Source organism: Mustela nivalis (assembly GCF_964662115.1).
Source record: "Mustela nivalis genome assembly, chromosome: 7".
Taxonomy (NCBI): Eukaryota; Metazoa; Chordata; class Mammalia; order Carnivora; family Mustelidae; genus Mustela; species Mustela nivalis.
In genome coordinates this window covers 18,548,021-18,571,950 of record NC_139026.1, presented here as the reverse complement: position 1 = coordinate 18,571,950, position 23,930 = coordinate 18,548,021, and the positions used below count along the sequence as shown (strand labels likewise).

The 23,930-nt window shown below is 34.6% G+C and overlaps 1 protein-coding gene across 12 annotated transcripts in view; it reads right to left on the bottom strand.

Moving 5' to 3' along the window:
* The window catches only part of WASHC3 (WASH complex subunit 3), a 128,742-nt gene that overhangs the window by 89,098 nt on the left and 15,714 nt on the right, over positions 1-23,930 (bottom strand). For 11 of the 12 annotated variants that reach the window (XR_014313879.1, XR_014313880.1, XR_014313881.1 and 8 more), the window contains exon 6: positions 5,376-5,440. Coding sequence is in view for 9 of the 12 variants with exons in the window: in XM_082739146.1 (XP_082595272.1) it covers positions 5,376-5,440 (65 nt within the window). In the remaining 3 variants the exon portion in view is untranslated. Of the gene's footprint in view, positions 1-2,749; positions 3,244-5,375; positions 5,441-23,930 lie in introns of those variants that run through there. The other variant, XM_082739141.1, reaches the window with a different exon arrangement.

The following is a 23,930-nucleotide window of genomic DNA, read 5'->3' as shown; positions in this document are numbered from 1 at the left end:
CTTCCCTTTGAGATCAGGAACACAACAAGGATGTCCACTCTCACCACTGTTGTTCTAGAAGTCCTAGCAACGTAATCAGACAACAAAAAGAAATTGGTATTCAAATTGGCAATGAAGAAGTCAAACTTTCTCTTTTGGCAGATGACATGATACTCTATATGGAAAACCCAAAAGACTCCACCCCCAAAGTACTAAAACTCATACAGCACTTCAGTAATGTGGCAGGATATTAAATCAATGTACAGAAATCAGTTGTTTTCTTATACACTAACAATGAAAATACAAAAAGGGAAATTAGAGGATCGATTCCATTTATTATAGCACTAAGAACCATAAGATACCTGGGAATAAACCTAACCAAAGAGGTAAAGGATCTGTACTTGAGGAACTACAGAACATTCATGAAAGAAACTGAAGAAGACATAAAAGATGGAAGAGCATTCCATGTTCATGGATTGGAAAGATAAACATTGTTAAAATGTCTATACTGCCTAGAGCAATCTATACTTTCAATGCCATCCTGATCAAAATTCCACCAGTATTTTTCAACGAGCTGGAACAAACATTCCTAAAATTTGTGTGGAACCCAAATTGTTAAGGAAATGTTGAAAAAGAAAAACAAAACTGGGGACATCACATTGCCTGATTCCAAGCTTTACTACAAAGCTGTGATCACCAAGACAGCATGATACTGGCACAAAAACAGACACATAGACCAGTGGAACAGAGTAGAGAGCCCAGATATGGATCCTCAACTCTCAAATAATCTTTGACAAAGCAGGGAAAAATATACAGTGGAAAAAAGACAGTCTCTTTAATAAATGGTGCTGGGGAAATTGGACAGCTATGTATAGAAGAATGAAACTCGATCATTCTCTTACACTATACACAAAGATAAACTCGAAATGTATAAAAGACCTCAACGTGAGGCAGTAATCTATCAAAATCATAGAGGAGAACATAGGCAGTAACCTCTTCGACATTGGCCACAGCAATTTCTTTCAAGACATGTCCCCAAAGGCAAAGAAAACAAAAGGTAAAATGAACTTTTAGGACTTCATCAAGATCAAAAGTTTCTGCACAGCGAAGGAAACAGTCAACAAAACAAAGAGGTAACCCACAGAATGGGAGAAGATATTCGCAAATGACACTAAAGACAAAGGACTGATATCCAAGATCTATAAAAAACTCCTTAAACTGAACACGAAACAGATAATCACGTCAAAAAATGGGCAGAAGACATGAACAAACACTTTTCCAGAAGAAGACATACAAATGGCTAACAGACACAAGAAAAAATGTTTATCATCATTAGCCATCATGTAGAATCAAATCAAAAGCACACTGAGATACCACCTTACAGTAGTAAGAATGTCCAAAACCAACAAGACAGCAAACAACACGTGTTGGAGAGGACATGTGCAGAAAGGGGAACCCTCTTACACTGTTGGGGAGAATGCAAGTTGATGCAGCCAATTTGGAACACAGTATGGAGATTTCTTAAGAGTCTTCCTTAAAAATAGAGTTAACCTATCACCCTGCAATTGTACTACTGGGTATTTACCCCAAAGATACAGATGTAGTGAAAAGAAGGGCCATCTGTACCCCAATGTTCATAGCAGCAATGTTGCTGCTTTCCAAACTGTGGAAAGAGCCGATGCCCTTCAACAGACAAATGGATAAAGATGATGTGGTCCATATATACAGTGGAGTATTATGCCTCCATCAGAAAGGATGAATACCCAACTTTTGTGTCAACATGGATGGAACTGGAGGAGATTATGCTGAGTGAAATAAGTCAAGCAGAGAGAGTCAAGTATAATGTGGTTTCACTTACTTGTGGATCATAAGGAATAACACAGAGGATACTGGGAGAGGGAGAGAAGAAGAAGAAGTGAGTTGGGGGAAATCGGAGGGGGAGACAAACTATGAGAGACTATGGACTCTGAGAAACGAACTGAGGGTTTGGGAGGATAAAGGGGTGGGGGATTCGTTGAGCCTGGTGGTGGGTATGATGGAGGACATGTACTGCATGGAGCACTGGGTGAGGTGCATAAACAATGAATTTTGGAACACACAAAAAAATTAAATTAAAAAAAAAAAACTAAGACATTCTAAAGCAGTATGGTGAGCAATTAATAGCTCAGGCTGACTAGAATATAGAATGAATAAAAGAGAATCTACTAGCCTATATATCCTAGAATAGTAAAAGTAGTAATTACTAGGTAATAATAGTAACTATAGTTCTGGGACATAAAAGTATACAACAACAAAAAAACAAAACAGGATAAGGGAGAAACTTTTTTTCCTGTTAAAAAAATTAGGCATTGATTAAAAGAATTTACCTGTTCTATAGTTCTGGATATAAAACTAGAACAGATTAATCTTAAAGATTTCCATTTTGTTTTCCCTTAAACTCTTTAAAGTATGATGATGACAAAGATACTCTTTCTACATGTCTTTATTTCATTGGCATTGGAAACTAATTTTTACAAGCTAAACAGGAATAATTCTTGGTTATATAAGTACTACTGTTATTTTCAAAAACTTGGGACTTTTAAAAATAATTAAATAATCATTTAGTAACAAATTTTATTTGGTAACTATCAGGTCTTTTCTTCAGTTTCATAGACTTTCTAAAATTCAATGATAGTCATTTTTCTAGGAAAATAGCCAGGTATAAACTGTATTAGTTTAAAATTTTGTCTCTTAGCTTCCAAGTTTTTAAACACACAAGTCAATCAAAGAATGTATTTGTGACTAGTCTTTATTTTTATATTAATTTTAGTTTTGCTTTTTGCTCCATGCAGACAGATCTAGACTATTTCCTCTAACAGTTGACAAGTCTGTCTTACTGCCTAAGGCTAATAAAATAAGAGTGTACTTTATACTTTAAAGGAAAAACAAAACAATGCTTACTGAAAGTTCTTGGCTAAAATTCTAAATAAAAGTATACCCTTCCCTCAGATGGCACATCTTCTCTTTCATCATCTCAGCCTTTTCTTCCAAAGTGAGGTTCCTTAGTTTTATGTAAACATGATTCCCAAAATCCACAATTCCTCTTTAAAGAGGCGGCTGATTTCACTTGTCGTATCTAGCTAAATGCTGAAACTGGTTTTCTAGTAGTCGTGGTGATAGATAATAGTGAGTCACCCCCACTCCAACCCTTGTGACCGATGGCATGTACTTATGAGGTAATAGGTCAGAATTCAGGCTCCAGGCTGTGGTTGAGGAGCAGTTTTTCTGTAAGACAACGTTAACTGTTACTGGAATTCTACCCCAAAACTTGGCACCACCTTGCAACTGAATGTTTCTTAACATTTACAGACAATGATGGGTTCTCAAACTTGTTAAATGAGATATATCGAGGAAGTACTGGGGGTACTGGGGGTTCTCCCCCTTGGTAGTCATCCATGGACATCCCCCCATGGTGACCTAAATGAAGTCTTGATGTATATGAAATTAGTCAGGCCAATAAGAGCAGGGGAAGGGAGTTCCAAGGAGAGAAAAAAATTCAAAGACGTAGTCTGCTACAGCTGCAGGAGACAGTAATGTATGGAAGAGTGCAAGAAATGAAAAAGAGTCCGGATCTTGATGATAGACACATCTATATGCAATTCTAAAATGTTAGAATATGTGTCAAAGGTAATGGAGAGTCACAGAAAGTTCTGAAACAAGAATGAAGTAGGAATAGATCTACCAAAACTTTAGTGACAGACAGACTGAAAGAGAGTAAGGAAACCAATTAGGAGCTATTATAATAATTTAGGTAAGAAATGATGAGGGCTTGAACTAAATAGCAATGGGCATGGAGTCCTGCGGTCAGCTGTGACATATATGAAAAATGAAAAAAATCATAGTGACTGACAAGTAAGGGACAGGGAAGCAGATACAATCAAGGATGATTTTCAAGTTTGTGGTGTGGGTAGCTGATTTAAGTAAAAGATTATGAAGTAGGTTTAGTCTAGGCAGAGGATGAAATGAAGCCAGTAGGGGGTAAAGAGATTGGATATCCAACATATGCTGATGCTTACTGGACTGTTAGTTTTCCATTACATTTTCTCTAGAGAGAAAAATCATCATTTTAAAGGTCATTTTAGCTCTCTGTGATTATAGACGGTCTACTGTGTATTTCCAGAAGCAAAAAAGAGGTCATGGTCAGTGTTAAATATATTTATGACATATATTCCAATGAATACCAAAATGGATTGGACCCATATGTTCAATTCACAGTAAAATATATGTAACGATCCATCTGTTTTTAAAATGTGTGTGTCAGAAACAATTTCCAGAACAAACGCCAAATATCCTGGAGATGCTTGAGTTCAAATTACCAATATGTGTCCCTGTACTTAAACTGTTTGCTACTTGGATATATACTAAATGTAGATACATGTTTGAAATCTGTCCTTACAGACTTTTAAAAAATTCTTAAATATTGTTTTTAAAAGATAAAATATAAGAAAAAGATCGTTTTATGGTGTTTCACCTCCAAAATGCACACATTTTCTTGAAGGGCTGAGAGCCAAGAAAAATTTCAAAGTATATTGCTAGTATAGTACAAATGTCTGGATAACATAACTAAATATATCAGGATGAACTAAAGCCCCAAACTGGACTCTTTACATGTATCTAGATACTTGAAAAACAGACTAGCTCTGAATAATCCATTAAGATATATTTTATCCAGAATGAGCTATGTATCCAAGTTTGCTTAGATGGAATAAATTATTGTCAAATTTCTGAGCCACGATTTGTCAGCATTTCTCAAAAAAAATTTTTTTTTATAAAATTCACACAAACAGATATCTAGTTTCATAATAATTATTAATGTGGACCTAGAGTGGCTTTATCCTTTTTATTTCTCAATCTGGTTCAACTTAGATTATGGTAGAATAAGTTTCCGTATTACACTAAGGTCTTAAAAAATGAATGAATGAAAGAAAGAAAGAGAATGAAACAAAAGGAATGAAAGAAAGAAAGGAAATGAAGAAAAAAAAGAAAGAACAAGAGGAAGGGAGGGAGGGCAAGAGAACAGAAAATAGAATAAAAAAGAAAAGAAAAAGGTGGCATGAAAGAAAACAAAAACTTCTTGTGGAAACTACTGTGTGCAGCTAAACTGTCATCAAATTCCATCTCTTCTAGATGTATAGATTCATCAACAATCTATTAAAAATGCTTCTACAATGTGCAATGGCTGGTTTTAGGAACATAGGATGGATTTTTCATTTTTGTAATATTAGCAAAGACAATATTTATGAAAGTGGTTTCCTCAACCATAAAACACTGTATGGTAGAAAAAAATAGAGCTTGGAGTATTTTTATTATAACTGATAAATTTAACATCTTGGCATAATATTAGAAGAATTACTTACTCAAGAAGATCTGGGTCTAGTCCTTCTGATATCATTTTGTTTCTTATTGCCATCACTGGAACACCCTAAGCAAAGGACATAAGATAATCAATTATTAAAAATGCCTTCTTCATAAAAACAGATAAATAGAACAATGAAGGAGAATTGAGAGCCAGTTATAACCCCAAACACAGATAGCAAACTAATGTTTGACAAGGGAGGCAAGGATGGAGAAAATAAAGTCTCTTCAATTAATGATGCTGGGAAATTGGATAGTCACGTGTAAAAGAAGGAAACCTGATCCCTAACTTACACTGCTTACAAAAATTAACTCAAAATGGATTAGAGGCATAAATTTAAAACCTGAAACCATGAAACTCCTAGAAGAAAACATAGGAAAAAAGCTCTTTAATATGGGATTTGATAATAATCTTATGAAAATTACACCTAAGGCACAAGTAACAAAATATAAAATAAGTGAGACTATATCAAACTAAAAAGCTTCTGTTCAGCAAAAGAAACCACTGACAAAGTGAAAACAAATATGGAATGGGAAAAAATATTGACAAACTCAAGCAACTCGATAGCAAAAAACTTAAATTATGCAATTTAAAAATGGGCAAAGGACCTATAGATATATGAATGGCCAGTAGGTACATAAAAAGATGCTCAACAGCCCTAGTTAATAGAGAAATGCAAATTACAATGAGATATCACCTCATGCCTATTAAAATGGCCATCATTAAAAAGATAGAGCTAACATATGCTGGCATGGATGTGAGCGAGGGAACCTTGTGCACTGGTTGGTGGGATTGTAAACTGGTAAAGCCACTATGAAAAACAGTATGAGGATTGCTCAAAAAATTAAAACAGAACTACCATATGATCCAGCAATTCCAGTGCTGGTTAATATATTCAAAAGAAATGAATATACTAACTCAAGAAGATATCTGTAGGTCCATTTTTGTAGCAGCATTGTTTGTAATAGTCAAAACATGGAAACAACCTAAGTGTCCTAATTAATGGATGAATGGAGGAAGAAGTTGTGGTATATATACACACAATGGAATATTATTCAGCCATAAAAAAGAGACAATCTTACTATTTATGACAACATGGATGGACCTTGACGGCATTATGCTAAACACATAAAGACAAATACTTTATGATTTCATTCTACATGGGTTCCAAAAACAAAATAAAACCACTAAACTCATAGAAAAAGAGACCAGATTTGTGGTAAACAGAGGCAGGGATGGGGGTGCATGGGGGTAAGGAGAGAGAACTGTATAGAAGGTGGTCAAAAGGAGAAACTTCCATTTAAAAGATAAACAAGTAATAGGGATGTAATGTACAACATAATGACTACAGCTAACACTGCTGTATGATATACAGGAAACTTGTTTAGAGAGTAGATCCTAAGAATTCTCATCACAAGGGGAATTTTTTTCTTTTCTTCTCACTATATCTTTATGAGATGATGGATGTTAATGAAACCAACTGTAATCATTTTACGATATAGGTAAATCAAATCATCATGCTGTATGCCTTAAACTTATACAGTGATATATTTCAATTATTTCTCAATAAAACAAAAAAATTAAATGAATAGAAGCTAAAATAAAAAGCCTCCTTTATAGCCTCTCCACATACCTGCTTTTAAAACAAGACCTTTTAGATGGCTCATATTTAAAATAGCTCTTCTGATGTGGTATATATATACAATGGAATACTATGCAGCCATCAAAAGAAATGAAATCTTGCCATTTGCGATGACGTGGATGGAACTAGAGGGTATTATGCTTAGCGAAATAAGTCAATCGGAGAAAGACAACTATCATATGATTCCCCTGATATGAGGAAGTCGAGAAGCAACATGGAGGGGTCAGGGATAGGAAAAGAATAAATGAAACAAGATGGGATCAGGAGGGAGACAAACCATAAGAGACTCTTAATCTCACAAAACAAACTGAGGGTTGCTGGAGGGAGGGGGATAGGGAGAGGGAGGATGGGTTATGGACATTGGGGAGGGTATGTGCTATGGTGAGCGCTGTGATGTGGGTAAACCTGGCGATTCACAGACCTGTACCCTTGGGGCTAAAAATACATTATATGTTAATTTAAAAAAAAAATTAAAAAAAAAATAGCTCTTCTTTTGCTTTTATATTAGTATGTATGGAGTGCTTAAATAATCTAATAAGGTACACGTTTTAACTGACTTAATGGAATCAGTGCTATCTAATATCATACAAGCCCAAATTAAATCATTTAATCATTTGAGCCTATCCATTACTAATTCTGCTGTAAACAAGTCAGATATCACATTCTCACTTTTCTTATACTCCAAAAAAAAAAAAAAAGTTGATAACTCAAAACTATTAAAACCTTGGCTGGGATGTACAATAAATACTTAACAAGATGAGTAAATGTCTCTCCAAATAAAGATTTCAGAGCTTTCCATTTTCAAGTATAGCTATGTTAATGTTCTTTTCATAACAAATGGTCCAATTCCATTTGGACACAAAGGTCAAATAAAATTCAAGAATTCTCCTGGGATTGTATTATACATCTTGTCTACCCCAATATAAACACTAAGTAATGACAATGCTAGTAGTTTACAAGTCACAAAAACATTGAGAACATGTGAATCTCAAAATTCAGGATAAGAACATCAAAACAATAAGAAAAGGACATGTCAGAAATAAATACATATTTACTTGAAAAGATGACTGATTTGATGATAACCAGTTACTGAAAGCTCACTTGTAAAGCTCTACGGGAAGAAGATGCAATCAAGTCTGCCAATTCCTGCTCTTCGTATCATTCCAAAAGATGAGGAAACCACTAATATGTGTTAAATTTGAAAACCTGCAATACATCACTTTCAAAAGTGGAATTACTGTACTTTAAAAGTCTATATACATGGTTGGGACCATCTCTGTCATATCTCTTCATCCCATGTGGCAGAAGGGATAAGCTGAGCCTGAGCCCACATGGGAAAAAGCTCAATCACTGCTCCACTGGTGCTGCATACTCTTCCCCTCAGGTCTTCAATGTCATTAGCCACTGTGTGATATTCAATTTAGAAAGATGGACACTACAGGCATCCTAAATGTTAGATGTGCTGTCTCTCTCTCTCCCTCAAAATAAAAAAGACTCAAAGTAATGTACACTTAAATGCATCCTAAATGTTAGATGAAAATAAATAGCACCACTGTAAAATTCTCTTCAAAGCCATACTCTTGAAAACAGTACTGTTTCATGGTGTAAACTTCAAGAAACTCTAAAAAGTGAAATATGGTAGGTTTGGAAGACAAAAAAGGTGGAAGATAAAAACTTTTGTCAGCGTATGAAGTTTAAGGATTAAAAAAAAGGCTGTTACTTGCTTAGGGGCATCCAATATGAACAGACACTTATATTTGGAACCAAAAAGCATGAACTTAAAACTTGTACCACTTTAAAATATATTTCCTGGAACTAAGACTTGAGAAAAAGATTTTCCTCTTAAGTACAAAATGTACTTAATGATTACTTCATAATAAAATGCATTTAATTTTAATGGTAGAAGAGAAAGCTGACACTTGAAAGATAAGGTTGGGAATTTTACTTGATAATTAAAACTTAGCCATTACTTAACTATTTAGTATAACAAGGAAAGTTAGGACTGTAGAACATTTCATAAAACACTGAAGTGCAAGAAGAGATGTGAAAAAGAGCAGAGTTTTATGTTCTACATCTTTAAAAAGACCTCTCAGTTTCTGTTAACTATGGTCTGATGGTATAAGGTCTTTCTACAAACTCAACTATGTGATTTATTTATTATACTTTAGCATAATCCCCATAATCCATTGGAAAGGTCATACTAATAAGTTACAAAGCCGAGAAAACAGAAGGGAGGAGAAATAAAGTTGAAAAAAACATTTCCTAAAATATAGCAAAGAAAGTGTGTATGAGGTGGGAGTGAAGGGAAGCAGTGGGTAGGGAATGGGGAAAGGGAATTTGGTAGAATTAAACTCCCTATTTTAACACGAGTTTCATGGCTTGGTTGTAAGAATACAAGAAACCTAAATATGCAAGCTCCATATTTTACTCTTAGTTTCTTGAAGCTATTTACAACACAAGAATACAGATATTACCAAAATTTGGTTATTTTTAAGTCATTTCTGTATATAGATACAGATAAAAGAAAATATCTTCCCTGAACAGAGACTTTAATATTATCACCACCCTAATACAAATCTCATAAAGCTTGATATAAAAATAATTTGGCCTGTGTTCCAAAGGATGGATTCCAAAGGGATTTGCTGCTATGATTCCAGTGATGTTGCTTAGAAAATTTGTTGTTTTGATATATTCTTCCTTAGGGGTTAAGGAACAGAGTCGGGTTTGTTAAACATCAAAAAGAAGTGTCCAGTTTCCGATTTCCAAGAGAAAAAGCTACTGGTGGTCTAAGTTGGACATGAGAGAACTCAAAACTGAAGTCTACTGAACTGTGGGATTATTCTTGGCAAGTGATAATGGTAGTTTGTCCAACATAAGTAATGAAGAAGAAAGAAGGCAGCCATAAGTTTGATGTTCCAAAAAATCACGTCTGTATTTGCGTCACTGGAGAAAGTGTGTAAAGAAGCCACACTAATGAAATTATGATGGCAACACTAACAGTTACTAGTTTCTTGTATCACAAAAACTGAAGGCTGCCAGTATTTACATTTATTATGTTAATGGAGGACAAGCTACTGAATTCTTTTACTGAATTCTTTCCTGAAGTTTTAGATTAGAAAGGGGGGGAAACCCCCATACTCAATCTAATAGAGTTAAAGGACTTTTCTAAAGTAACAAAAAACACTCCTCATACTTTAGTTTCTCCTCTCAGTTTATACCTTGAATCACAACAACTGAGTTATGAAAGATGCAAAATATTGTTTTTTTCCTCTTACTTAGGGCAACAATTGAAAAAAAAATATATTGAGTTGACAGGTGAAGAGTACTTTTTTTATTTGCAAAGAGAGGGAATGAATAGGAGGTGAGGAGATGCCATAGGTTGGAAAAAAAGGCAACCAGTCCTCTAATCAGGTTGTTTACCTGAATTTTAACTTAGTGAAACGGACTAAACCATTTCTTTGCTTTCTGATTGTCAACAGTGCTATCCTAAAAATATCTATACTGCCTTTTATGAAATATATTAAATAGAGTGCTATGATTAGAATAAAATCTTCAGGGGAAATATTCTATATAATAGATACTGAATGTTTACAGAGCAAATCCTACTACAAAAACAAACACATGCTTAACGATCTCCTTCTGGAACTTTTCCATGATGGGGTACAAAATTAATTTAAGTAAATCTCTTAATCATTGTAAAATGAATATGGATATCTAAAAAAAAAGGAAGCTTTATTCCTAATGACTTATATAGATTTAGAAAACGCTAGACTCTGATATTAACTCCAATACTGTTGCCATGAAGGGTCACTGATTTGAAGTTAAATATGCAGGGGGAAAAAAAAGAGGTTCACATATCTTGACTACTGCTATGTGGTACACATGGAGCAATCAGTAAATTCTTCCTTTTTCAATGATTATCTTAAGACATAAGTTTTACAGTCTTTCACTGAGTGCCCATCAGATATCTTTAAAGATGAAGGAACAAATCACTGTAAAATGGACAAAATGACATTGGTCATGACTAGGGACCTCAGGAAACTGGTAAAGTACATGCATAAAAATAAATACATTAGCCAATACTCCATATTCCTTTTAGGAATGGGAACTAAAGTTAACTTAAATGTCAATCAATAAAAACCTTTAAAGAAATTATTTCAAAAGGTGAAGGATCTATTATTACGAGTCAGTTCAAACTAGAGCCACATCAATTTCCCCATGTGATTGATCTTTCCCCTGGATATTCTTGCAACATGATAAATCTTAGGTGTAATGGTCATGGTGCATTGTGTGTATTCTCTGCATTTTGTAGCTATTCAAGTATTTGTTGATTTAAGAGTAATTTGGTGCTGTGGTGGGTCCATTTATTTCCCTTCATTATAATGTACAAATAATACCTAAAATTTAAAGACTTGCTTTGATAGGCTAATTAATGCTACACCACCATTATGAATACTTCAGCTAAATTACAGCTTTGCTATACCACATTTTCACTCAAAGGATATTTGCTCTTTGAAATATGTATTCATTAAAATTTCCCAAATTTAACTATATTTCTACTTTACAGAAATAAAAACTTAAAAACAATTTCTATTACAAATTATTTTGGAATTCACTACCAAAATTAAAAGTGTAATAAGTTCAGAGGGCTTTCTGTTCAGTTTTTGAAAATGTATTACTATATGTATCTATTCAAGGAGAATTAAAGAAGTATCTCCAAATATGGCAATAAAAGCTATAAAGAATAAAATTCTTAGTAATTATAAAGATGATTCTACTGATTGAAACCACAAAAGTTACTTTTGAGCAAATTTTCCAATAGTGATAATGTGTTTGAACTGGTGTCATGAGTCTTATTCAATGACCTTAGCAATCCATAGGTACCCACTGAAAGATAGATATCTCCCCCCCAAAAAAGATAGATACCAGTATTAACCATTCCACATGGCTACAGAACTACAAAGAATGGCTCTGAATCTGACAGCCGTGTGTCATCTGCACATGACCTAACCAACTAACTGAATAAAAGTCATTTGTAAACTTGGGCTAGGAAAGCAAGAAGAAAAGTTGGGATGGTCTCTTATATTATGAAAAAGTATGGTAAGATGTACATAAATCTGGAGATATTTTTTAAAATTGCAGTATTAAGGTGTAAATATATTCAAGTAGGGAAATAATTTTCATTGATATTTCTCAATAAAATTTAGTATTTTGAAATCTACTTCCTTTTAAAACATAGTTAGCTTTTTCTTCTAAACTGTAAAACAATTCTTAGCAAAAAATTAACTTATAAATGAAATATTGTATCTTACATCACTACGATCCATTCAAGAGAAAATATCTTCCACACCAGGACTGTCTACCCCATTGAGAATGTTTATGCTCTCAAATTCTTGTCAAATATGGTGCTTATGTTGATGGTCTCTGAAACTACTAAGATTCTTCTTTCTCTGCCACTTGAGATAAGTCCACTTCCTTACTACAGTTCATTTGCTTCTCTGGTCTTTTACTTTTTTTCCCATAGGTAAACCATAACCTTAGACAAATTTATAGTTAAGGTGAGAATCACAATATTTCTGAAAAGAGTAAATCTGAGTAAATAACTACTTAATTTATACCACTATTATTTCCTCCTCACAACTTTGGAAAACTTTTTTGTGAGGTCCCTTATTTCTTGCAGAGTGGTTAGTAGCAAAGAAGATAAAAGGGCACTGAGAAATCAGAGTTGTAAGTAAAATAAAAAAGAAAACTACAATGAAAAATATGTGGTATCAGCAATAAAAAAATTATAGATGGGGGGGTGCCTGGGTGGCTCAGTCATTAAGCATCTGCCTTTGGCTCAGGGGAGGAACCCAGGGTCCTGGGATCGAGCCCGGGCATCAGCTGGAAGTCTGTTTCTCCCTCTCTCACTCACCCTGCTTGTGTTCCCTCTCTTGCTGTGTCTCTGTCTGTCAAATAAATAAAATTTTTGAAACATTTTAAAAAAGAGTAAAAGAAGTATACCACACATTTCAGCAGGTATAAAAATTATCATTGTTAGTATGTATCTCCAAAAGCTTCCTTAAGAAACTTAATAGTAAAGTACTATTCTTTTTGTCACAGCTTTTACTAAAGAGTTACAGAGTTGTTTAAATGAATTAGAATGAAAGATATGAAGTCTAAAGTTAAAAATATTATTCTGCTAAATGCTCCTGTTTTTGTTGGTTCCCATTTTATTTATCATTTAAGGGAGATTCCTATGAAATTTAAAACTACCTTAATCTCATCCTCCAAACGTTCCCTCCTCTGTGTTTGCTTAACTCCTTTTCTTTCTTTTGTGGGGAGAGGCATACAGAAGTATGGTATTACAGTGAATTTAAGGCAGATGAAGTAAATTTTATTGGTACTCCAGAAAATAAACTGAAATAAAGAAGTAAATATTTTGGCTTAAAAGGATTGTTTCAGAGAGGCCATCCTATGTAAATTATTTTAGTTATGAAACCAAAGATAAGAAAATATGACATGGCGAGTAAATTTCTAAAGAAATAAATTCTTCTCACACATACTTTTATACTTAGGAAAAACTGATTTGAAAAATTTATCATCCAAAATTATTACCTTATCAGTTATTTTTAAAAGGTTATTTGTATTCTCAAGTATCTTATATTCCATTTATCCTTTTAAATTTTAATTTTTAATTATCTGATATATTACTAAAAAAAAAAATTCAAGTCTACAGCACCCAGATATCCTTCTATAACTCTGAGACCGACTTCTGTGTATACCAGCTTGTTGGTATGTGACTATTCTTTAGATATGATTGAGGATTCTAAATGGTACTATAATTCACAGTTCAAAATGTATTTTTCCAGAGACTATAAATACCATAAATAGAAATAGGTATGGTTAAACAACTTGTTTCTGGAAACAAACTATCCAAATCAACATCTTCTTAGCAAATGACTGACACAAAAGAAAACTAGACTCTGGACTCTGAGAAATGAACTCAGGGTTACAGAAGGGAGAGGAGTGGGGGATGGCATAACAACGTGATGGGTATTAAGGAAGTCATGTGTGGGAATGAGCACTGGGTGTTATATACAAGTAATGAATCATTGAACACTACCACAAAAATTTATGATATACTCTATGCTGGTTAACTGAACATAATAAAAAAATAAGTAAAATAAAAAAGAAAACTACAATGAAAAATATGTGGTATCAGCAATAAAATATTCTAAGCTATATATTTATGGCAAAGTGGCATTAGCAAAGAATATATGGGGAATAGATAAAGTAGGTGCATAGAATATTACCAAATGGATACTGACAACCACCTAACTTAGCAGCACTTGCCTACTACATTTTTTTTCCTTTAGTACTCTAAGGAAAATGAGAAATCAAGAAAACAAATATTTCAGGGAAAGCAAGAAATTTAAAACCTGAACTTAGCAATATTATTGTTTACTGTTCCCTAACAAATATATATAAGTAAAAGAGCAAATAAACAAAAGGGCAAATACATCGTTTAAAATTAATATAGGGCCTCTGAACCCCCTAACTTTCCAGGCAACTTGGGGAAGGTTCAAAAGGGAGCCAAAATATTAAAAAATCCTAAGTGATTTTGAAATCTTTGAAAAAAAAAATTGGGTATTTTAACATAAATCTACAATCTTCTTGGGATAGTGAAACACTTTCCAGTAAAATTGGCATGATAATTTTTCAGACATGGTTTCCTTAGAGGCTAAGTTCACGGACTTTAGCAGAGAATAAGTAATTTTTCCCCCCCTTGGGCGACAAATACAACAAAGTTACCTATTTCTAGGTTTTCCATATACTCAGGCTATGGAAAAGCACAGATAATACAATTGGTGGCTAACTGACATAGTTTTCTGCCTTTGGAGAAATCTCTACCCAATTCTTTTTGCATTTGATGTAAGAATGAATATAGTTGAAGGAGGATAACTATGGTCTCTTGAGTTCCATTTACCTCAATTCAAAGTTATTATTCTGCTAAGCTTTGCTTTTTTCCCTTTTAGTTATAGTTAGTTTAATCTGGCTGACCATTTAGTTGATGGGAAAGACAGAATATTTGCCTTTTAAACTGGCGAAGTTGGCTAAATAATGCAATTAATTAAATGGGCAAAAGTTCACTTGTATCTTTTCTTTATCCATCTTTATTCACATTCACATGTCTAGGAAATCGATCATTATACATGCAACTTTTATCTTCAATGCACAATGTGGAGTTAAAACACCACCGAAAGTTTTCCATGGCACCCTGACCATTATGTATTAAAAAAAATACTGACCTTGATACTGAACAGTAAACTTTAGGTATTATAAAGCAAACAAACCACATGTTAATATTATAATACGGAGTCAAAAAACAATGAAAAAAGAAATATCATGTAGTTAAACTAAATCTGTACCAGTGTCTTCCATAACTACATATGAACCAGCAGCTCCTGCTTTTGACTACACTGTTGATCAATGATGAGGAACCTACCCTGGAACTTTCCAGACATGGGAAGTCACACTAGGGTCATAGCCCAAACAAGGTTTTAAAGTCCTTAACTACTGTTACAAAAACTATACCTAATCTAAAGAATACTCTACTTGTACTCTTGATTATTTTTCAGGTCTAAGGTGCGTAACTTCCTGAAGAACATCTTTAATAATCAGTCGGAGATTCTTCATCCTTAGGTAATGGAAGTCACATTTCCACAAGCCAACATCCACTGCTGGCAACAGATGCATCAGAACCACCAAAACCAAGGAGATTATTCAATTCACATTTTAAGCCCGCCAAAGAAAATAGAGCTTTAAAAAAGTCCAAGTGTCCAAAGAGACTGTTTTGGCAAATACAATTTCAAAAAATACGAGTCATTAGCTTAATGCAGAAGTCGACTTTCCCAATGCAGAGTTTATTACTGGCAAAGGATTCACCAAGGTCTGCCAGTAAAAAGGGGAGAACTATTGGAAAAGTGATCTATGTACACAATTCCAGTTTAGTTATAAAAGCAGTATATAATTTAGGAAAGGCTTGTGCTGCACTATTATGACAACAAATGTTAAATCAGAATCAATTGTCTGCCACATTTGGAACACAACACTACTACTGAAAAATCTTGTGTAAAACTTGCTTAAAAAGGAAAAAAGTATCAGAAAATGCCAGCAGGTGTTCCAGGATTGTTCATTATAATGAGATACAAATTTGGGGATCAATTAATATAGATCATAAACCTAGAAGGAACTTAAGATCTCATTTTATTTTTTTATTTTTATTTTTTTAAATTCTGTGTTTTTTTTTTTTTTAAGATATTATTTATTTATTTGACAGACAGAGATCACAAGTAGGCAGAGAGGCAGAGAGAGAGAGAGGAGGAAGTAGGCTCCCTGCTGAGCAGAGAGCCCAATGTGGGACTTGATCCCGGGACCCCGAGATCATGACCCGAGCTGAAGGCAGTGGCTTAACCCACTGAGCCACCCAGGCGCCCAAGATCTCATTTTATATATGAGGGAACTGAAACCTTGAGAGGTAACATGACCCGACCATGGTCACACAGGACTATAGGACAAAGTTAAGAAACTATACCATGTTGAGTCCATTTGATGCTTACATTGACCTACTTGAAAAAGGACATGTTGGAGAGGAGAAGGGAGCTGGGGGAAATCGGAGGGTGAGACGAACCATGGGAGACTGTGGACTCTGAGAAACAATCTGAGGGTTTTGGAGGGGATGGGAATGGGAGGTTGGGTGAGCCTGGTGGTGGGTAGTATGGAGGGCACATATTGCATGGAGCACTGGGTGTGGTGCATAAACAATGAATTCTGGAACACTGAAAAAAAATTTAAAATAAATAAATAATTTTTTATTAAAAAAAAAGAAACTATACCATGTTGCATCCTAGAAATAGACTAAAGATCTAGGTGTACTCCTAGGTATTCAAATTATGTCATAGATAACAACTAGTTTTTGGAAATGTAATTTAGTCTTATATCTCAGAGAGCACAGTAATGTAGGAGTGACAGAAAAAGATAATGGAGACCAAAAAGCAAGGTACTGTTTATTTCTCTGTGAACTGGTTACTTGTGACACTTGAAAGATTCTGCTGGCTTCTGTTCAAAGAAGTTTATAATAATTAAGCAGTTTTAATTGCCTAGTTTTACTTTTTATTTTGAAAATTTTATTTAAATTTTGTTAGTTAACATACAGTGCAATATTGGTTTCTGGAGTAGAATTCAGTGATCCATCACTTAGTACAACACCCAGTGCTCATCACAACCAGTGCCTTCCTTAAATACCAATCCCCCACCTTGCCCATCCCTTCCCCCCAACCCTTAGTTTATTCTCTATCATTAAAAGTCTCTTATGGCTTGTTTCCCTCTCTCCTTTTTTTCTTTTCCCTCCTCCCAAATGCTCATCTGTTTTCTTTCTTTAATTCCACAGGAATTTGAGAAACAAACAGAGGATCATAGGCAAAGGGAGGGGAAAATGAAACAAGATGAAACCAGAGAGAGAAACAAACCATAAGAGACTCTTAATCTCAGGAAACAAACTGAGGGTTGCTTGAGGGGAGGGCTTTCAGAGGGATGAGGTGGCTTGGTAAACACTGGGGAGGGTATGTGCTATGGTAAGTGCTATGAATTGTGTTAAGACTGATGAATCAGACCTGTACCCCTGAAACAAATAATACATTGTATGCTAATAATAAATAAATAAATAAAAATAAATAAATTCCACATATGAGTAAGATCATATGGTATTTGTTTTTCCCTGGCTGATTTATTTTACTTGGCATAAGATACTCTAGCTCTATTGACATCATTGCAAATGAATTGCTTAGTTTTTAAAACAGATTTGCAGGTATGTGGCAAGTGAAGCAAGGCAAATACCAAGGCAGCACATTCTAGGAGATAGCTAGGACTCAGGGAAAGGAAGTTTGCATGGCAGCTTAGAAAGAAAGCCAAAAACAGACTAGCTTATCCTGACTTCTAGGAAGCCTGAAAATTTAAAAAAAATTTTGTAGGGGCACATGGGTCGCTTGGTTGGTTAAGAGTCTGCCTTCACTCAAGTCCTGATCTCAGGGTCCTAGAATCCAGCCCTGCATTAAGCCCCATGTAAGGGCTCTCTGCTCAGTTGGCAGTCTGCTTCTCCTCCTCGCTCTCCCTCTCTGCACTCTCTTGCTCTCACTCATCTCAAATAAATAAATAAAATCTTTAAAAAAAAAAACTGTATTTGTAATTTGTAGGACTTTTTATGTTTCTCTATCTGAAGTGAGTGATCGCTACATGGATAGCCAGCAAGTTTAAGCTTTTACACTAGTGAAGATGGGTTTGAGAAATACTTGTCTACTCCCTTAGACAGAACGAAATGGTTCTAGACAATAATTCAGGAAAGAAGCAAAAGAATGGATTACAAGAGAATTGAGGGCCTATTGAGTATTAAGACAGTGAGTGGAAGACTCTTACACTTTGGAAAAGATAAGAAACAATGTAAGTGGAATTATAGGTATAAGACTCTGCTTATGGAGAAGCAACTCATATCTTTAAATGCCAAAAATATAAAGGCAATTAAAATGAAAGAAATCCTATTATTGTCCTTAAGAGGAAGGAGAACTTATGGCATTGTTAATTTCCTTTTGAGGGTATAGAAATGGTTATTTGGGGTATTTTAGGAGATTTTTATACTGTTAGAATATAGTGGTTTTTTTCAGGAAGACAGGTATTTTTGAGACCACTCTACCTTTTCTTTTGTTAATACAAATAATTCCCTACATTCCAGATTGTAGGCTTCATCTCTTATAACATGTAGCAATGTGTACGACAGATGACAAACTACTCATGATCATACCCATAAATGAAGGACAACCCTGGTCTTTCTCTACATTAGTAACTAAAACTAATTTTTTTAGATGGGGGAAGGGTAGCAGAAGAGGGAGAGAGAGAATCTTAAAAAGGTTCCACGCCCAGTGAGGAGCCTGACATGGAGCTGATTTCACAATCCTGAGACCAGGACATGAGCCAAAATCAAGAGTGAGTGAATTAACTGGCTAAATTTTTAGTAGTGGGCAAACAAGAGAAATCTTAGCCATCCTCGAAGGTTGAGAAAAACTGGGCATTTTAATAAAAATCTACAATTTCATTGGGAAAGTGAAGCTTTCTAATATAGATAAGGCAATTTCTAATGAAGCTATGAAGCTACTCTCTCGAATTAGCTGGGGGTAGGCTCCTTTATATAGTGCATGGTCAAACATGATTCTCTTTCTAATCCCTCTGAATCCTGGAAGTATTCAGTCACACTCAAGGAAGTAAACTACCTCAGCAGAATGAACTGATTAGAAGATTAAACAGAAAATAGGAAGGCAATTTACTATCCAGAAGTGTGAGATACAATGCCATCCAGATTCTTCCTGCATCATTGACAGAAACTGAATGAATCAATGATACAGATTAAATTGGGCCCTGGGGCGCCTGGGTGGCTCAGTGGGTTAAAGCCTCTGCCTTCGGCTCAGGTCATGATCCCAGGGTCCTGGGATCGAGCCCCGCATGGGGCTTTCTTCTCGGCAGGGAGCCTGCTTCCTTCTCTCTCTCTGCCTGCCTCTCTGCCTACTTGTGATCTCTGTCTGTCAAATAAATAAATAAAATCTTTATAAATAAATAAATAAATAAATAAATAAATAAAATGGGCCTTAAATGACTCTCACTGCTGTGAGGCATTTTCTAGAGCAGGGTGGTATTATCATCTGTTTTTCCAGGTAAAATTATAGTTTCGTAGATATGGATATAGGAAACACAACTAGCTATGCATATACAGCTGAAGAACCATGTTGGGTAACGACTTATGATACTAAAATGATTATACTCCTAGAAAAATGTTAAATAGTTCAGAAGAACCAAAAGATTATGTTTAACAAGACCCACACAGTTATGATCAAGGGGCTTTAAACTCAAATCGAAGAATAAAAATAATCTTCAGTTAAAACTGCAGGACTATGAGTAACAATGATATTATAGAAAAAAAAAAGTGGAAGAACGAGCAGGTAATTATTAAGAGGAGAAATACAAACAAATAGAAAACAAATCCAACAACCTAAAACAAGGCGTGTGTTTATAGAGTGCAAACCTGCAATATCAAAATAAGTAAATCTCAGGGACTGTTAATACTTAGTGGAAAGGAATTCATCAGTGGGAGCTGGCATTTGAAAGGAATGTCTTACAATATTTTACAACAGAAGGTGGAAGATACCTATAAATTAATTTATACAAACACACACATCCACACCCACACACACACACGGAGATTCTTGAACATGGAGATTCTTGAACATGAACATAAACAAAGGAACCCCTCCAACTCCCCGGCCAAGTGAGGCTTAAAGAAGTCAACAGTTGTATTATCAAATGGAGTTTGGTCACCTGACCAGATGGATGATTTAGATCAGGCTTTCATAAAACATGCTGCAAACAAGTAGAAGGATAGTATCAGCCATGATGGGGACATTAGCTATTCACATGTACTGGCGGCTTAATTTTGCTCAAATTAGAGCATCTGATAAATTCTTGTCATGTGGCTAAAAAATTCATCCTCTACAGATAAACGATGTAATGAAGGGAACTGACAACAATTTCACACATAAATTTAAACAAAAACAAAACTAAATGATGTCAAACATGCAACTACATTTGTGGTTGGATATTCTGACAGGGACTCATGATATTCTTAGGAAGCAGAAAAAATAGTGGATATGACTTAATGACCATATCTAAAGAACAATGACTGGCAGATTTATATCAACCTTGAGGGAGACCTCTAGTTGGTCTATTCTTGATCTGGTCCCACAAAACTTTCAAAATCAGTGACTTGAAGAAACAGTAATATATGTATATGTTTTCAGGTGACACAAAGCTGGGAAGGAAAGTTAATATGCAGGACAAAATAGTACATATATCAAGTATTGACTGAGCACCTTTTATGGGTAAGATGTCAAAGTGAATGCAACGATGAGTCAAGATAAAATACTTCCTCTCAGGGGTGCTTGGGTGGCTCAGTGGGTTAAAGCCTCTGCCTTCACTCGGGTCATGATCCCAAGGTTCTGGGATGGAGCCTCGCATTGGGCTCTCTGCTCAGCAGGGAGCCTGCCTCCCTCCCTCTCTCTCTCTCTGCCTGCCTCTGCCTACTTGTAATCTCTGTCTGTCAAATAAATAAATAAAATCTTAAAAAAAAAATACTTCCTCTCAGGTTCCTTTTCAACAGGGGCAATAAAAATATGTATAATGATCAAAAAACAAGAATATGATAAGTTCCATAAAAAAACCTTAAGTGGTTGCACAAATCACTGAAGGGAGATATTACTCCTAGAGAGGTGGAAAACTATGGAACTAATATTGAGAAGGGTTTGTGGTTTTGTCTGAAGAATGAAATGCAGGATTGGGAGCAGAAGGAAACAAAAGTTGGGTAAGAAGATTCTGGGATTCAGGTTGGCACAATAAACTGAAAACAATAAAATTAAATTAAACTTGGATGAACTTGCAGTTTTAGGATGGCAGTATAAAGATTTGCTCCCCTTTTTCTTCTTGAAAATTACCCTCAAACAATTAGCTAAAAAGAAATAAAACACAAACACTAATTTTAATGACTAAGAGGAATATATGAAGCATTACACATGGAAATTAAAAGCAGATAAAAGAGTGATTGATGACTTAGCATAGCAAAGAAAGGCCAAGTCCATGTGTCAGAAGAGGGGATACCACAAGTAGCACTTCCAGAACCTTGGAACTATTTAGGAATTAGAAACACACATACCAAGGGCAAAAGAAAGGCAAAGGACTGAAAATTGGGCTAAAAACAGGAAAAGTCTGAGGCAGAAGAAATCGAACCCCTACTAATACTCAGTGACACTAAGCAAAAAGATAGACAGAATCTAAGTGCCAAGCAATGCCATAGAATGACAGTTAAAAACAAAAAACAAGAGCTATTATTTCTTAATATTTTAAAATAAAAAATATTTTAATGTTATATATAGTATAAAATATTTTTAAGAGCAATACATATGCCCAGTTTCCAGTCCTAACTTTAGAGATTCTTATTTAGTATAGTGAGAATCAGAAACATGTTTTGATAATGTTTCTTAGTCTGAAACATTATCTTTATCAAGATAAAATGGCATAGATGAAAATGTAGGTATTTTCATTTATAGGTAAATACTATTTGTCAGGTATTGTTCTAGGAATAGTACAGTACACAAAAATTTCTCTACCCTCACAGAGTCTGTATTTTAGTAACTGAAAAGACACAAAGTATGTAAAATAGATTGTATTTTCTATCTTATTGGCCAGTTACATGAAGAAAAAACAGCAGGGAAGGGGAAAAAGGAATGTGGTCAGAGAGAAGGTAATATTTGAGTAAAAATCTGAAAAAAGTAGGGGAACCAACCATCAAGATAAGATACCTGGGAAAAAGTGTTTCAGGCAGAATAGCTAAGGTAAAGGGTTGAGACAAGAGATTGTCTATATGCTTATTCAAGGAACATCAAACTAGCCAGGAGAGCTGGAGGAGAGTGAATGAAGATAAGAGATCAAGGGTTACGAGGGATCTAAATTATAAAGGATTTGAAGTGGCGGGGGTGTGGGAGGTTGGGGTACCAGGTGGTGGGTATTATAGAGGGCACGGATTGCATGGAGCACTGGGTGTGGTGAAAAAATAATGAATACTGTTTTTCTGAAAATAAATAAATTGAAAAAATTAAAAAAAAAAAACTTAAAAAAATAAAAAATAAAAAATAAAAAATAAAAAAATAAATTGTATAGGATCTCATAGGCTTGTGAAGAACTTTGGCTTTTATTCCTAGTGAGATGGTAAGCCATAGGATTAGAAAAGTGAGTCATTTACACACATACACACACACACACACAAGATATACTTATGAATCTGAAAAACAATGGAATTTGTCTAGGTAATTAATAACAAAAACAAAAATGTTCAGTCATGTCTGGGAACCTTACCTGGCTAAATAAATCTAGACATTTTCTAATACAGTACCTTAAAGTGAGTGTATAATAAATATTTGTGGAATAAATGGACAGTAAATTTATACTAAAAAGGAAAATAAGAGTTTTTGAAGTTCTTAGAAAGTCAGAAGCACTGTATTAAGAATACAACAATTATCCTAAGATGTAGTCTTTTACCAAAGATTCTAGGCATTCTTGTAGATATCATCAAGTAGATATTTCTATTTCCTATTTTACATATGTTCAGCAAGCAAAGACTAAATAAAAAGTCTTCCAGAGTCATTTTGAAACTTTTCCTCTTCTGTTTGAAAGAGTAAGACAGTTTTTAACAGTCCATATTTTAAGCTTAGCAGGGCCTCACTGGGTTCTAGATTTACAAATTTAGTTATCATAGTTCATGCACAAACTAACCTACTTTATTCTTACAAAAAGAACATTATATATTTTCATCTCAAAGTCTGGTTTATTTTTTTCCAAAGCCTAGAACCCAGGGTTTTGGCTGTCAATGAAGAATTAAGCAAGTGACAAATTCATTTCTTCTGACAGCTAGGGAAAGTGAATGTACTTTCTTCTTCCCGATGTCACTTCTGTTGCTTCTAAATGAACCAATCCATTCTTTCTGCCAGACACTATTTGTTTTTAAATTATTGGGTGATAAATAATGTCATGGACAGCAAAACAAAACTGCCTCTTCTTTAATATTAGTACTTCTTTTGCTTGACAGAATTCGAAAAATATATAGTTTTTTAATTAACCAAAAAATGACGAAGGGCTAGCTCCTTCAGCCTCTGCAATAGGACGTTCTACTGAAATGAAATTAACTTCTGCTGTTCCAGGCAATTGTAGATATTTTTGGTATCAGAACATGTAATGATATCTCAGGAAAAAAAATGAATTCTGAAGTCATATAATGCTAAAAGA